A 17,651-nucleotide genomic window follows, 5' to 3' on the forward strand; every position below is an offset into this window, starting at 1 on the left:
ACGTTTTTCTTCCTTCAGCTGCAGATACTAAAATCAGTCCTCACGAACACAGAATACAACAATGCTCTAATTACAGATGAGTGACATCGGCCCACTGCACATTTTCACAGCTTTTAAAGATCAGGCTGGAAGCAAGAATGATCCCTTCTGACACAACTCGGAGCATTTTAATTCACTCAACTACTCTATTATTATTTTGACGAAAGCATATCTGTCTAAAAAGATAATCCTGTCTGATGCACACACAAGGAAATGAAAAACTCACCAATTTTAACAGCCATTCCAACAATCACTGTTAAATTGTGTTCTTCCTTCCGATTTAAAGCAAAATCAGTTGTCAAACAAATTCTTGCTTTTCCTCTCGTGATGGAAGCAGCTCATGACCTTGTATTTTTCCTTCTATGAAGTTAATATACAATAAATAACCTTTACCTTTGGTTTCTGTAAATAAAGCAAAATTTGAGTTCCAAGTTTTTCACGATTTTTCCTTCAGTCCTGGAATTGGTTTTCTATGCCTTGTCCAAATACCCTCCTCACTGCTCAAGCATCCTTTTTTCAATAGGATTTTTTTTCTTGGATACCTGTTTTCCATTCCACAGGAAGGGACTGCTTCTCTTCCTCCTTAATGTGTGGCTTTACATTTAGCCATATTAAAACAAAAGTTTGATTAAACAGCATGCTTTATCAGGCAATCCTCAAAGCTCTGCAGAGAAGTCCCTGCTTCATCATTATCTACTGCTTCAGAAATCTTTGTATTTTAAATTCAATACTAACAAAATTACACTAATAATTGCACCGTGTTCTCTCACAGGGTTATCTGTCATAATTAAAATAATAATAATAAAAGCTACCTTGCTGCTAAATAGAGGGAACAAAACTTTTGGTGTGCTTGCATTTCGCCAAGCTGACTAACGTTGCTAAGAATATAAGCAGCAATCCTCTTTCAGATAAAGCATCCTTACAACGAGCAATACAACTTGGAAAAGAAAAGAACCTTTTCAGTGACATGAAAAGGCTTCCTAGTTGAGATGTGGTCCCCGTCTTTCTTCTAGCACATGGAACAAACGTGAAAAAATCAGTATGTCAGACCCAATGTAGATTCCACAAAAGCACTTGATTGCAGAGGAGCATAAATTGTGTTTGGAAACTCAGTGGAAAATAAGTATGCTCTGAAGAATATCATCAACTACGCTCAGAAGCATTAAAAACTGGAAACCAAATACACAGACTGTATGCAGAAGAGAACAACTTCCAGGTCATATGCAGCTAATCAAAACCTGCTCCTACTCTGATGGCCAGGATTTCATAAGGTGCTGTTACACACACACACACACAGTCTCCTTTCTCTGGGTCCATGGTACTGATGTCCTGTCTTTTGTAAGCTGTGATTTCAAAGCTAAACCAAAGCTAATTGTTTCCATCTGCTTCCCTGGCCCTATGTGGCACTACCAAAACAGCATCCACATTTCACCTAAAAAAGGTTTAGGACTCAGGTATCTGTTTTGGATTGAAAATACAGCGAACTAGTGGCATTCATTCAAGCATTCTGCTTGACAGCACCTTTCTGGTATCAAATAGTAAGAACTAAGCATATAGGACCCATTTGAAACAAATTTTATTCAAATACACATTTGTCCCTTCCCCGTTATCTAGGACATGAGAAGTAGACCTTTTCCAGATGGAGCCCACAACACAGCCCAGTTCCACTTCCCAGGGGAGAATTGCAAGGCAAAGGCAGATACCAGCAGACGCTGTGCTCTGATTTCTGCCTGACATAAGTAGCAGGTAGAATTGGATCCCCAGACAAAATATGTACTAGGAGTCTCCTGAAATATAGATGTAGGAGATAATGATCTTCAGAGAGGCAATTTCTCTTTATAATTTCTTGTGTTGTAAGAGAATCTGTCAGCAATAGCTGACATCCAGGCTATCAGGAGGAGTTTGAAATTTCTTATAAATGTATGTTTCATCATATACAACTTTTCCAAATAAACTCTGTATGTATGAATACAGCAACTTCAAATGCAATAGTTCCTGTGGTTCGATACAGGCCTCCTACTCAGGGTCAGAAAGACAGACGAGCCCTTATTGCAGAAGTAAAGTTGCCACCGACACGGGGGAGCCCACAGGGAAGTCCCTGCCAGCCAGGAACCAAGGCTGGTGCCAGGGACAAGATGAGACCTGAAGATAAAGCTATTTCTGCTACCAGTACTTATTGGACAGACACAAGACCACATGCAAGACTGAAATTATGGGGCCCAACATTCATCCCCACCAGTTCTGTTTTCAGTATCTCTTGCAGAAGATGGGAAATATGCATTATCTGCATAAAAGGTATCAAGCAACAGCTTAGAAGAACATCATCGCTCCCAAATTATGAGGTTAGATAAGAATATTGTAAAATAAAATTACTCAAAGCACAAAATTTGGCCAGCCAAGTGTTCCAGAGAAAAGATGGCGCTATTTGAGGGAAGTGACTGAACGTGTAAGAACTAAAACAAAACCAGAAGGACAGAATTGTGAGAAGCAGAGCTCAGCATCACTTAATTACTAATTATTATGACAACCACATAGCCACCCCCCCAGCTGTTGAGCTGCTGCACCTTTCTCGACATGCATCCTGACTGTGAGGTAACTGAGATACTTGCGTATTTACATTCTAACTGCACAGCTCACTTTTGATTCACATTGTTAAAAAAGCTCCTCTTGTTTTGTGGTATTTTTCTTTTTGTTTTCCTTTTCTTTCATTAAAGCATATTAAAATTATTGTTCATCTAGATACAAGAATTTCACTGCACCTGCTAGAAGGAAGAACAAGCAATCACAACCATGTCAGGAGGATGCAGGGTGCTTTTGTCTCATTTGCATCAACACAATCAAGCTATGTCATCATGGGATCAGTGGAACCATACTTTTAACTTTGTTCCAGTACATCTCATTTTTAACACTGCTTCTTGGCTTACTTTAGCTGCTCACTGGTGTACAATTCACTCACAGCTAGTCCAAGTGCGTAACACCTCAAAGAAGAGAGCCCTGGCCTGGGGCAGTGGGACCTGCCTCTCTTCACATGCCTTAGGAAATTGGGCAGCCACTTCTGTTCCGCTTCTCCCCCTTCTGCCTTATTTGTTCAGACTAAACACATGAGAACAGGAGCTGGTCTCACCACCAGTACTACACCAGCTGGTAAATCAAGTCTTCTCCCCGCCTGGAGTCAGTGCAGCGCTAGGATACACTAGAAAAGGACTTGGAGTGCTTACTGAGTCTGTACAACTCACACAAACACCGAAGAAGTATCTTCCCTCACCTCAGCTACCTGCTTTCTACTCTCAAGCCCGATGAAACACGGAGACTTGGGTGAATCATTTAATTGGTCTTTTCCATTTGATTAACTAAAAACTACATCAAGGGGCGTGCATGTGCGCACGTGTCAGAGCGACACCGAGCAACTGACAAAAACACCTCGTTCTGTTGGCAGAGGACTAACCCTCGTCATTAATTCTGAAGCTAAATCATGGATGCTCATTAACAAGTCAAGAGAAAGTAGGAGATAACAAGCCTTCACCACAGCAATCACTGTTGTCTTCCTGGACGAATTCCGACAATCCAAGCCCTTTCAGCACTGAACAAGGGGGAGGAAAGCTTTGCTTTTCTTTTCTCTTCCCACTCATTTCGAGCACTCCCGATTGCACAGCAGGCTTAATTACCGCACAGCTAACCACAGATCCCTACCTGCCGTGACAGGGAGGAAAAACAGCCTCTCTGGTACACATCTATCAGGAAGATGCTCTGTCATTATCTTAGTGGCACTTGCCCACACCACCCAATGGTGCATGAAATTCTTCATTTGAAGAGACAGAGGCATTTTGCTTTGCCACAGCAGAGTATCAAGAAGCACCCATGCAGCAAGGATTGGCAGTTACGCTAAATACCACCGAGTGGATTCACTAAGCGGGACACTAAGTGCAAAGTTTCTACTTTTTCCTGTCCCTGCTGCGAGGCAGGGAAAAGAGATGTAAGAGTCCTGTCAATGTGACATCCACGTGGGTGCTAAGACTGTTCAGCTGCTGGAGTCGGCGTTCAGCTTCCCTGTGTGTGAGGTTTCAACATTACAAGGACCACAAACTATTTAGGGTATACAGTTCAACTGAGATTATCCTAAAGACACACTTCGGGGCACTGTAATGAGTCCTAAACCCATTACAGTTATAAAGGCTCCCAATGAATTCTTTAGGTTCATGTGATTGATCAATTACAATTGAACTCCACCTTTCCCAAATATTCCGAAGGGACGTCACTTATCAAAAAAGCCAAATACAACAAGTAAGAAGTTCCTAAATGCAGCTGAATTTGACATCTGGCATTCCAGAAAAGCATCAGCAGACTTTGCAAAAAGCAGAAGACCTCTCACTTTCATAACACATCACTCCCTGAGCTGAGTCATACGGATCTCCAGCTTTAGAAAGAGGAAAAAACTGAAAATCCTCTCTACAATGAATTTGCATGAGAAAGCTTCATTTGTAGCTTTTGAGGAAATTGGAGCATTGATCAAAAGCTTCTGCAAAACAATCAAAGTTACAACATGGCTACAGAGCTACAATAAGTCCATGCATGTGAGAAGCATTAAAAAAAAAAAAGATCACCAGAAGTACGGCAGGAAACGATAGAACAGCACTGAACATCGCCAATTAGAGGAAGGCAAAGAGAGCCACAAGTTCCCTTGCCATAGGATTGTAATTAAAAGAGTGACAACAGTCAACATAATGGTATTTTAACGTTTTCTGTCCCAGTTACAGGAAGGTTTCCAGAAGCAGAGCACCACCAGAGGGGCTGCATGCACTCGGGCAGCTCACACCTCCATCACGTGGCCAGGCATCTGTCGTCACCAAAACCACACCACAAGGAGTGGCTGCATTTTGGCTGTGCTGCCGGCACATACATACGTGCAACGTCCGGGGAGCCCCATGGGAGCAGGCAGGGAGAGGGTTAGCTGTGCTAACTGAGGCTTAAAGGGTAGTGGGATGAAGAGAAACATCTGTGGAAACATGGAACAAAGCAGAGGCTGGGGCTGCCACCATCTAAAAGAAAGAACTACCTCCAGAAGAGGACATCTGCCTCCAGCCCTGTTTTCTACTCAGCCTGGCCCATCAGGAGGTATGGGAAATGCTGCTACCAATCACGCCAGTGTTGCTGTGATGAATCACGGTGGCATCAAGTTAATACAACTCATCAGATCCTAATTAAACCACTCTATGTTGCTAATCACTCTGTGTATCTCGAGTGATCTTTAGGAGCACGTCTGACTCCAGTGAGGGTGGGCCAATCAATTCTCTAATGAGCCCTCACTTCTGCAACCACTCGCACAAACACTCTGCGGACTTTCACTGCAACCACAGCATAAAAAACTCATCAACAGAAGCTAAGTTTGTTTGGTGTTCCTTTTCTCCTGATGGTGTAGTGGCAGAACATGTCTATATAGACACACACACACAGAGCAACTCATCAAAATAAGTTTTCGCAAAATCAAGCTATTCAAATATTTACTCTAGTGGGATTTACCTATACACAGCTCTTTGTTTATTTCATCTTTCCACACACAATAAAAACAGCACTTCATCTCACCCCTTCTGAGATTTGTTAGTTTAGGAAAATTAATCCCTTTCACAGAATTGGCTAGGCTTGGATCAGTATCACTTACCAGACAATGACATATACACTGCTCGCAGCACGCAGCAGGACAGCACTCCATAGGATGCGAGGGAACAGACGGGGGTAAAACAGATATTTTCCTTCAAACTTCTGTTCATTTCACTGAAGTGTATAAATCACTTGCCTTTTCACTACATACATACAGCTTTCACTTTGAATGAATCCAGGCATCTTCTCCCCCCTCCTTTTTTTTTTTTTTCTTTTTTCAACTCGAGCACTAAGTTCACATTTAGCTTTCATTAAATCCAAAAGAGCCTTCTGCTGCTCTTGCTGGCCTGAACAAGACCTCTGCCATTAATCTGAATGCTACTGAGTAGAATCAGTTCCTCCTGATAAGCACACTCTTCGTGACCTGAACACACCTCAGCTGAGTGCCAGAAACATCGCCTTTTCCTTTCCCCCTGGCTCCTTGCCATTCTGCCCATATTTTCATACCTGTAAGCTTTCCCGTGGGTATTTATTTCCTGGAGGCTGTGCTAACCTAGCAAAACCCTGTCTGTATAAACCATTTTTACTCTCAAAGCGCGTAAATCCTTTTAGCTTGATCTCACCAAATTGCATAAAAGTCTTACTGCCTTACACTGAGTCTTATCCTGGGAATCTTTAGCCGAGGCTCACACCTGAGGTTGACCTGGGAGTTATCAAATTGGTCGTTTTGAAACAGTGGCTCTATATCTTGCAGTCACATACCCGAGATAAGAAAAGTCTATTTCTGAGATCATGACAAAAGGTTGCTGAAAATGTGTTCCTTTGCCACAAGATAAAAACTTTAAAATCTGAAAGTCATAAACCTTTAAGGGTTTGTGATTCCCCTACTGCTGACCTGCTGGTAACCAAAGATCCATATGCTTAGGATCACTTGGGACACTACAGAACTGCAAGTACTTCCAAGAAAACATCAGCATGTTGTTGTGAGTGTCCCCGTGGAAGTATTTCACACTGTCCATCTATGCCAACAGTGGCACTTATCAGCAACTAGACCTGCTACAATTTTTTGAAAATGATTAGTAATATGCTCCAATGTTTATTTGCTGCCACACAGTCTGAGAGCCTGAATGACAGATCAGGACCCTAAGACACCAAGCACAACAGAAACACCGAATAGAAGGAAAATCTTCCCCATCTGTTGGCTTCACTTGGCCATTCACGAATGCACCGAGTTCTAGGACAACATCCTGCTTCCTCTTTGCTCACTGTGCTCAACCTCACAACCCTCAAAAACCAAAGGCACCTCACAGACACTTCCTAGATGACATTCTAACACAGGGGAGAGGATGTTCATCTGAAGCCTTCTGCTGTCCCTGTGACCCTGGACGTGAATTAGAGCAGTCCAAAGCCCCAAAATCAATATCAGCTCCTCCATGCATGCAGTACAAGGTGACAATCTGGGACCTTCAGGTATGCAGGCTGTTTTACAGAATTCTCCTTATCTATCACGTGCAGTTTATTTTCTACAGAGAACAGTTATTAGGGCATTTTTATATTAGCAAGGCCTGATTTACTACTCACGTTCAATATTCATTACTGTTTTGTCAGACTATACTGAAGGATTTAACCTCAAAATTCTCTGGTGAAAGAGGTAAAAGCTATATCACACATTTCAAGGGAACAAAACCGAGAAGCTAGGAGACAGCAATTAAATTAGGAGCTTGATTTTCAGAAAAAAAATAAATACCTATTTAAACAAGAAAAACACTAATGGTTTCAATATACAAGCCAATCTCCACTAAAAAAAAAAATAAAAATAGATCACTGAAAGTTTCTCTCCACTTTATAATTTAATCACTAGGATAACAATACTGTGCAAATTTAATTTTAGCAAAAAAAGTGACTAAGAATACCTATACAATCCATGTAAGCATATACCTCTTTACAAAAAAGGACCAAGAAATAGATTAGCTTTCAGTTTTACCAGTAAAAAGTGACATTTCTTCAAACTCAATACAAGATAAAACTGTATTCCAGAAGTTAATGAAAAATATTGCTACGCTATTAAATCAGTTTAATGCGAATTATAAAGAATTTCTGTCTTCGTTGCCCTTCCTTGCTTACATGGGAACATAATGAAGAGGAAATACACAGTATCACTCTGTTTCTCGCTCTGTAACCATGAAACTAACTTATAAAAAGATCAGAGGAGCAGACCCATAATTCAAATATTTAAGCTTTACACTTCAAGAGGACTTAAGACAACCACCCTAACGGACCTGTCCATATCTACAGTTCCCATGAAATGAAACACTCGAGGCACAAAACATCCATAAATACTCGGGCATCATGTGACAAATGGTAGCTAATTTTAAGCCTGTAAACACCAAGGGTCCATCCAATGGCACGCTGAAATCAATTGCCATTTAATTTCAGTCTTACCCAATCTCTGAAGATAATTACAGTTAAAAAATGACTCCCGTATCCTATTGCTAAAGAAAATGCAGCCAGTAAGACACATTCAGCTCCTGTGCACGCTCCATCTCCTCACCTTTCCTCACCAAGACCCAGGCTGGCAGGAACAACAAAACCCCTATCATTCCACCTACAGAAACGGGTTTTCATACTCAAAAGTGACATCCACAAACATAATCCCTCAGTTTCAGCACGCATCCAGCCCAGCCCAGGACTAGGAAACTCTTTTCTTAGGAGACCTCATGCTCCTCAGAGAAGTTGTGATGCAACTGAATCACACAGCCCAAGAAGTGATTCTATATGAAGGATTATTAATATGCCCACTGCTGAATATTCAACTTGAATTGAATTAAAATGGGGGGAAAACAGTAACCAGACCCTTATACGCAGCACTGAAGCAAGAAACAGACACACATGCTACAGCAGAAGTTTGGTACGGAAACCAATTTCCATTTCAAACTACATGCTGCACTGAACAACTGAAAAACAAAAAGACAAATACTTTTGGACTTAATCTGAAGCATCACAACACAAAATCAGACTTAACTGACAGCAGGCAGCTGTGTATTGATACCAGTTAGATACACCTCTGACTGTGAAGCATAGGACTATCTAAAAGCAGAATCTCCTCTCACAAATCCTGACACTCATCTTCTACAGTGTCATACTTCTGATACATGCCAGGTTTTAAATGTTGACACTTCACAAACAGTTTCTTTTCCTGACAGTTTCTTTACCAGCCAACTCCAGTGACAGATGATTGAAGCTCGGAGAGTAACTGGTGTTGTTTCTCTAGATGTTTGGTACAGAGTGAATTCAATCTAACGACAAGCATTTATACCCCTAAGCAAGAGAAATACTGCTCTTGCAAGGTCACACCCAACCAACTTTAGAGCTTCAGAGAAGTCTTGCTCCTCCTCTAGAGAGCAGTTAAAAACCCACGAGGTGCCTCTGGTGGGACATGCTCCACGCAAGAGCTGGGCCACGCTGGCACTCCCAACATGAGCAGCACCACGTTCTCCATGGGAACCACCCAAGAAGAGCATGAAACGCAACAGGGCCCCCACAAAACCCACTGCTGCACAAAGAACACGCTCAAGGGCCATAACATATTCTTCATGCATGAAACCAACGAGTTAAGATTCTCTGTTAAGGCAATAAACTGAAGCTGTTGCAACAAGGACAGGAACACAGCAAGATCAAAGAGGCAGTTTGTATCAGTACCTCCATTCACTGTGGAACTTAAAAAAAAAAATCACAAGCATTATTTAACATACTCCAGTATTTTTTAAAACCCTCAAAATCAACTCCATAGAAGAACATACACTCAGTTCTACCAACACCGGTTCAAGTTTAGTTTTATGTCCTTAATAACAAGAGCAGAGTTGTCATCTTCACTGTAGAAAACAAAGTAACTCACTTTAATTTCAAGATAATTAACAACACTATTATACAGCAGTCTAGACAGACATTGTTGACTTAAGTTTGAATTGCTTGAGAGAAGGCTGGCTGTACAGCCACCATGGACTCATTTGAAGAATGTATTTTCAACCCAATAGGTTTTATTCCCCCAAAGTCTCTTCAGCTTTAGGAAAAGCAATTCCAATTTCAAAGCACAAGCCTTCTCTGCTACAACTCTTCTCCCCGTCTTCCTTTACTTTCTCCCCTTTGCTCCACACAAATGAGCTATTAATTGCTAAATAAATGGAATGAACAACACTTAACATCAGGATCCACAAGGGTATTTAGGCTCCTATCTCCTGTTTAGAGGCCTGTTTAAACAGGAATTAAAAGACTAAACGCTTCCGTGGATTTAGGCCCAGAAGCTCAAATCTGCAAACACGTGCACTTTAGTGGTCTCCAGGGTGACCACACAAACTTCACAGGCCTTGAAGAAGTTCTCTAAAGACAAATGCTGGTTTTGGAAGTAAGCTGCTGAAACGCAAAGGCCCAAATGTGGATTAGGAAACTCTCCCTCGTGCTTGTCTTCCAAAACCACAGAGCCTAACTTCTGGGTTTCTGTTTGCTGTGTTGGCACCACCCTGGTGCACCAGAAGCAAGCTGTTGGCTTGGCGTGATCCATTTTCAGAGATGAAGCATTACACCACATTGCCATAGCCACTCTGAGCACCAACATCCCTTGATCGAGGCATCACCACAGCTGTTCAGCTGATCACCAGAAATCAATGTTACTGATACAACCATCTCAAGGGCCAACACCTGCTGTGGCAATGCCAGAGCAGAGTGGCTCTCCTCCAGACTCATGCAGAACTAAAATGCTATAACCGCTCTGCTTTAGGATCATTGAACCACAGAATCATTAAGGTTGGAAAAGCCCTCCCAGATCACCTGGTCCAACCGTCCCCCTACCACCCATGTCACCAACTAAGCCATGTCCCTAAGCACCACGTGCAACTTTTCCTTGAAAACCCCCAGGGATGGTGATGCCACCACCTTCCTGGGCAACCCGTCCCAACACCTCTTTCTGAGCAGAAATGGCTAATTTCCAACCTGAACCTCCCCTGGCACAACTTGAGGCCACTCCTATGACTAGCTACCTGCGAGAAGAGGCCAAACCCCCAGCTCCCCATAACTTCCTTCCAGGTAGCTGTAGAGCACAGTAAGGTCTACAGCATCACAAAGGCTGGAAAAGACCTAAACTTCAACAACACCCCTCAGCGCCTTCCTCATGAGTGGCCTTTGATGCACCTCTATTTGAGATCAGAGCTGTGCTGGCGGTGCCTTAGGGCATCAGTCACCCGATGGAGACCCCATGGAGGTCCCATCCCATCCCGTCCCATCTCGGGGGGCTGCAGCGGGCTGCCCAGCCCAGCCATGCCCCGCCACCCCCAACCCTTCTCGCCCATCTCACCCTTCTTATCCATCAGCCACATGAAGAAGAAGCAGGGCGCGAAGCCGATGGGCCCCCAGAAGACCAGCAGGGCGATGTCCCAGCCGCTGAAGCCGAAGGCCAGGCGGGCCGAGTTCTGGATGGGGCCCCAGGTGTTCCACAGCAGGCCCTGCGCGAAGCCCAGCAGCGAGAAGAGCAGCAGCACCAGCCACCGCCGCCCGTACACGCGACCCGCCGCCGGGGCCAGCCGCCGGACCGGCACCGGCACCGGGACCGGCACCGCCGGGCTCCCCGCAGCCCCCCGCGGCTGCTGCAGCTGCTGGGGCCGCCGCTGCTGCTGCTGCTGCTGCTGGTGGTGCTGGTGCTGCTGGTGGTGGTGGGGCGGCGGCGGCGGGGGCAGCAGAGGCTGCCGCTCCTCCGCGCTGCTCCAGCCTAAGCCCATCTGCGGGGCGCTGGCGGCCGCCCGGCGGGGAGGAGGGCGCGGGGCCGGGGGCAGGGACGAGCCGTACGCGGAGCCCCCGAGCGCGGCGGCGCTGCCCCGGCCCGGCACAGCCGCATGCGCGCTCGGGGAAGGGCCGGCGGCCGCCTCCTTCCTCCGCCGGCGAGGGGAGGAGGGGAGCGGAGCCGGGGAGGCACGGCCGGGCCCGGAACAAAATGGCCGGGGCGGAGAGCGGCGGCCCCGCCGCGCCCGGTAGGTGCCCGCCGGCCCCGGGCGTGCTGCCCGCTGGCGGTGCTGGGGTGGGGGGGTAGGAGGGAGGCCGTGTCGCTGTACCCCTTGCGCCTCCCCGGGAGGAAAGCCTCGGTTTTAGTGGATTTCCGTAGTGAAGCACCCCAGTCCTGCAGCCTGGTTCCTGGAGGAGTTGCAGAGAGATGAACCGAGCCTTAGTTTCTGAGGGGGGTGAAAAGCTCAGGGGTGTGTTGGCAGGGAGCTAGACCCCCAGCCCTGCACCATCCCTTCCAATCTTAACAGCTCTCCTTCAGCAGCCCCTCTGGAGTGTCCCACCTCAGGAGTGATCCCATTACCTGGTCACCTGCAGTCAGAGAGGACAGGGCAGGGTCGGCCCCTTAGCACCTAAAGGTACCTTTACTCAGCGAGGTGCTACAGCAGGTGCTTATCCATGTTACGTCAGGTTTGAAGAGGGCTCTCTTCCAAAAGTATCCCTTAACGCCCCAAAAGGGTTGGGGTGGATGCGGCGCACCTACATGGGGTGTCTGCCTCGCAGGTGTCAGAGCAGCTTTGTAATGAGGTGGCTAAAAATCAGCTGTGGCCTGAATCGGAGGGAAAAAAAAAAACAACAGGATTCATTTACAGCCTGCACGTAAATCCATTTTAAAAGAATTCAGATGAATTCTGAATCATGTGGGCTACGCTAGGCTCATTAGAAACTATTATCATTTAAATAGATTGAAGTATATATTCATTTCATTAGGTTGTATGAGTATTTATCTGTATATCTACCATCTGCACTTGTCATAAAATTAATGGCTCATATGCTGCACAATGCTTCATCTTCCCTGAAAAAATACGCATTTCAGTTTGGCTCGCTTAGGAATTCTGTCACAAAGATTGGAAGCCGGTTTGATAAATGCCTGTGTGCTTAATTGGGAAGAGCTAAATAGTGGGATCCACAAGGGCTGGTTTTAGATGCAGTGTTAATGTAATTCTGTTGATACATTGGGCAGCGCATGACTGAAATTCAAACGCGATGCCCAACCCACAGTTTTGCAGCCAAAACTACACACTCCCGTGAAATTTCCCCCCAAAACATACGGACATCGCATATTGTTTAGCCCACACAGCTCTGTTTGCTAGACAGAGGCCCAAATTAGGAGTTGCAAGCACTCAGGGTGGAAAAAGGAAATTTATACCAAATGATCAGAAATATGATCAAAAACAAAATGAGGTTTTGTCTAGAAAATTTCAGTATCTTCCTCAGGAAAAAACATTCATGCACCAATAAATACCAGAGAGCTGTGCAGATAGTAAAGTAAAACTTCAGCTTGCCATGTAGAACTGTGATGAAAAAAACAGAGTAAAAATATTGGACAAGTTTCAGACTTGATCATGACCGATGTGTATTCTGTTAGTGCTCTTTTTTTCCAAGTAAGATTAATTCCCTGTTTTGCTTGGTCTTCTTTATACATTACCACCTCCGTATGGTTTAGCCCGTGCCAAAATGTTCTTTCGATTTGAAACGGCTATGTTACTTCTATAATTTAATTGATTTGGTGGCATTGTGCCAAAGACAAAGTGCTGTCATCTGAAAAAGTAAACAAAGTGAAAAAATGTTTCTCCCTTTGAACATTTTTCAATTAACTGTAGTAATTGCAGGGCTTTCTTGGTTATTCTAGTAGCAAGAAACTAATCCACTAATAAGGCAGGTGGTGCCTTGCAGTGCCCTTTAACTGCAAAACTTGCCTCTTGATACCTGCATGGTAAAATGGAAAATTCAGTAAAATTCTTCAATAACTTATGCAGGTCACTTCATCATGTGAGAGTTTTAAAGATATTTTGGTGCATGCATGGGCCAGCAGGGGAGAAAATCTTCTGAGAAACAGTGACAAAAAAAAGGAGATTAAAATAGACTTGGAAAATCTAGCTTTATTTACTATTGACTTAATTATGATTTGAATAATTTATTTTAACTGCTTGATTCTAAATCACTCCATCTTTTTCATAGCTTCACAACCCATATGCAGATCTTTCTGTCACGGCCTGACCTTTTCCATTCCGGCTATTTAATTAACACAATGTAATATTCTGTGTGAATTATTCTTGTTTGCAGGATATGGTACCATTTAAATTTGTTAATGTAAAGGAGCAGTGCATTGTTGATAAACTGTTGGAAACCAAATTAGCTTTATCTTGCAGCTAGCTGATTGCATTATTTCACTCATGGGTATAATACTTCTCTAAATATGCTAATTTCACTCTTTTCTCCGTGTGGTGACATTTTTACTGTTCTCATTACTGACATTTGTAATATGTGGGGTGGGGAAATCTTTTCTTGCTTTAACCTCATTATAATGTAGCTAAAGAGATTTGAATATTATCAGATGAAGCGCACATACATTCTGGCAAGTGGAAAGGTTATTTTGTCTCCTGGCCCAGAACCTTAATGCCTATAACTGGACTTGCACAGACCACAGTGCCTAGATCCAAAATAGTGATATAAAAGCCCTTCCAGTTATCAATCACACAGCCATGAGAGCGTATCTGTTGGTTAGGTGCCTCCATTTCAAACCTGAAAGCTCTCAAGTTGCTTGCATCTCCGTATGCATGCCTGCCTGCCTATATCTGTGCTAAAACCCTCCTGAATTCCTCCTAGGAGGAGTTGGTGGCCTCGCGCTTTGATAGACTAGTAGTGACAGATAAAAATTGTTTGGCTGAAACTGTTAGTGCTGCCAACTGCTCATCCCATCCCTGAGACAGGCCGGGCTGATCCATTAGTGAGTTGGCACCTAGACTGCACTGTTTTAAGCTTGGCTTATAAAGATAAACTGAAGGCTTTGACGGGTTTGTTGTAACCCTGGGGCATCTGCAGAGCCGGATTCAGCTTAAACACACCTATCGTGAAACGGTTGAGTTGAGCAGTTAGAGGATTATCCCCCCATGATGGAACCTCCAACTCCTAGGGCATTAGCAAGTGCCATTTGCTCTCTCCAGTCATCAGGCTTTTGGCAGATCAACTTCCCATGTGACTTTTTTTCAGAGTGATTAGAAGAATCTCAGCATCCCCTTGTTTCCGATGCCTCTCTCCCGAAACAACACCCAGCACTATGTGTACAGTCTGGTTCTTTCTTGTTTCAGCTCATCTCTTCCAGCCTGACAAGTGGCAGTTCATTGCAAAGGCTAGAAGCGTTTTGGCACAAAACGGGCAGGATCCTAAATTCGTTTAAAGATTCAAAAGTGATATTTAGAGTGTTTCGAATATTCCCTCCAGCATCCGATAAAAGGCATGTTTTCCAAAGGTTTCCCTCAACTGCTAGACTTCAGTCGGAGCTGTGTCAGTATAGTTTCAGAGTTCTCATACACAGCACCAGTGCAGCAGAGAGATGTGATGGTTTTCCTTACACCCTCTGTCCTTGCACAACACCTAGGAAGAGGTGTGAGCAAATCCTGTCCTTCCCTCATCTAGTTTTGACATTCCCTTCCTTCTAGTTAACGCAGGAACACGTTCAGGATCTCCTCTGTTTTCAGCCTGTTTTGGGCATCTTCCAGTCTGTATTCTGTACCTTTCAGCTTCTTTCTCACCTTTCTCTTTTACTGAGAGGAAGATAGACTTCTAGCTCTACAGTCATACAATGGTTCCCTTGTACTTTGGGATGAAAAAGGCTTTACAGTACTTCTTTTTCTTTTTTTCTTTTTTTTTTTCTTTTCTGTTGTTTTCTTTTTTCCTTCTATCAAAAAGAAAGGAAAATACGGAGACATGTTCAGCTTATGAAAGCTGAACAGTTTTATTCTTAAAATCAAATATCAATAGTATCCAGCGGACAGTCATTTATACCTTTTGATCACAGGCTGTGTGTGCCCACGTTGCATAGTGACCATTGTAGGGGAGATGATTTTGTGGTTTGTGGTTAGCCAGAGCCCACTGCAGGGTCCCTGAAGGAGATGCTGGGCAGCTGTTTTTTCATGCGGATTCTTCCTCTGTGGTTGGTTAATGAAAGATGTAGGGAATATAGGCCGAAAATCGCAGTCAGTCTCCTTGGGTCATGATCTGCCTCAGTCTTGATCCCATTGTCTCTGATGCCAGCAAGAAAAATAGTCATTTTGCACTGGTACTGGTCTGTGCATTGTGTCTCTGGTGAATGATCAAGCTTTGTCATTGTTCTCCTATTGTCTTACATCGAGGCAGCAAGGAATAACGTAATCATTGCCCAGTTGTAATGATTGGAGTGTTAGGGCGTTCATGTATACAAAGTTCTGTGTATCTGGCTGGTCACACGTGGCTATCATACAGTAGGTGTGCTGGGATACCCCTAACAGCAGCTTGTTGTATTAGCTGTGAAAATCACAGCCTCCTTGCCCAGAAGTTTATCTTTCTGTAGAAACTGTTTCTTTTATGTTGAATATTTACATTAAGAAACAAAACTAATGTTATTGCAATGTTAAGATTGGACATTAAGTTACAAGATTGTAACTTGGTGATTCTGATTTTTGTGAACTGTATTAGATCAAATTATCCTTAGCCCTACATTGCATTAAAGCAGTATGTTAAGTCCCTTACATGAACCCCAAGATTGAAAACAAAACAAAACACTGAAAATAGTTTTTAACAGATCAATTTCCCCTTCATTGCTGGCAACAAGTGCATTGTCAGTGTGTTGCTGCATGAGGAAATTTATAAAGGTAAATAGCAACATAAAAGTTAAGCTGACTTCTGGTTGCTGAATGAAATAATGTAAACAGATGTAAGAACAGCCATGCTTTTTCTTAGTGTTATTATAATAATGGCAATCCCAGAATCTAATACTCTGATTGTGCACTTGAGAAACTTTTCTGGAGGTTCACATGGTGAATCTTTCCAGTTTCTTTCAATTTATTAATTTATGTGATTCAAAAATACTACTTTTATTCTTGTAAAGTACAATTTCATTTTGACAATTGTACCTCTAAAAAACTTGGGCATTAATCAAGATATGCATCCAGTGTATTATAATAATGAACAAAGCCATGTATAACTCCATCATCACCCCTTTGTAGGTCAAATTCAAAAGGCTCATTTGTGTTATTGACTATTTACTACAATAGCTTACGGGAAAAACATATTTTTAGAATACTATTCACTGTCACTATTCAATATTTACTACAATAGCTTATGGAAAAATGGTGTATTTTAGATTTAGAGTCTTTTGTTGCTGTCACTTTGAAGTTCACATCAATCGAATTTGCAGCATAGAACAACAATAAAGTCGTAGATGGTTACGGCTTGTGACTGAATTTTGTGCAGGGCATTGATCAATGATATAGTCATGGATATATGTTTACTACTAACAAGGAATAGGAAAATAAACAGAAATACAGTTTATTTACAACATGAACAAATTAGTTTTTTTCTTAGGAATATAGATGCTCGTTCTCTGATGTGCCAATTCCTTTACTTTCAATCAAAACATTATATTCAGTTTTGTATTAAATTTCCCATGTGTTAGGAAGGTTGTAAAAAAAAAAAAAAAAAAGTGTATGAGTGCTGGTAAGGTGTTGGGAAGGAATGGGTTTGCTACTACTTTTCCCCATCAGCAGGTGAGTGTAATTTACATGCCCAACAGACAGAAAGGTGGAATTGTAGCAGCCTAGTTTAAGAAAGAAGGCTGCCTTGTTGGATAAACTCTTTTATATCCTGATGGAAAGCTTTGTTCAAAGACCATAGTCTTTTCCTTCAAAAGAAAATGAAATTCAATTTATCTGACAGGTGCTGCAGTCTCATGTTTCACTGTGCTTTCAGCAATTTTGCCAATAGGGCATATACAATGTTCCTTGGAAATACATTTAATATCACTTGTCTCAATTGTACATATCCCAATTTTCCTGGTTTTGGAGTTAAGAAGGAGAAGGGAGAATATGAAATGCCAGGACATGCAGGCAGGATTTACAAGGACAATTTGGGAAAGGAAAGCATTCCTTCTACTGGAAGAGACCAGAAGAGCTGATAGCTTGAAGTTTATTTTTTTTTAGCTGAAGACAGAT

General features: G+C 43.0%; 2 protein-coding genes across 2 annotated transcripts in view; one reads left to right on the forward strand and one right to left on the reverse strand.

Moving 5' to 3' along the window:
- The window catches only part of SLC49A4 (solute carrier family 49 member 4), a 63,921-nt gene extending 52,387 nt beyond the window's left edge, over positions 1-11,534 (reverse strand). The window contains exon 1 of the mRNA XM_084524852.1: positions 10,982-11,534. Within this exon, the coding sequence (XP_084380978.1) occupies positions 10,982-11,402 (421 nt within the window). The 5' untranslated portion in view covers positions 11,403-11,534. The remainder of the gene's footprint in view (positions 1-10,981) is intronic.
- HSPBAP1 (HSPB1 associated protein 1) overlaps positions 11,465-17,651 on the forward strand; it is a 35,341-nt gene continuing 29,154 nt past the window's right edge. Inside the window, exon 1 of the mRNA XM_084524853.1 lies at positions 11,465-11,651. Within this exon, the coding sequence (XP_084380979.1) occupies positions 11,615-11,651 (37 nt within the window). The 5' untranslated portion in view covers positions 11,465-11,614. The remainder of the gene's footprint in view (positions 11,652-17,651) is intronic.

This window comes from Aythya ferina, assembly GCF_964211825.1.
Source record: "Aythya ferina genome assembly, chromosome: 6".
NCBI classification, from domain to species: Eukaryota; Metazoa; Chordata; class Aves; order Anseriformes; family Anatidae; genus Aythya; species Aythya ferina.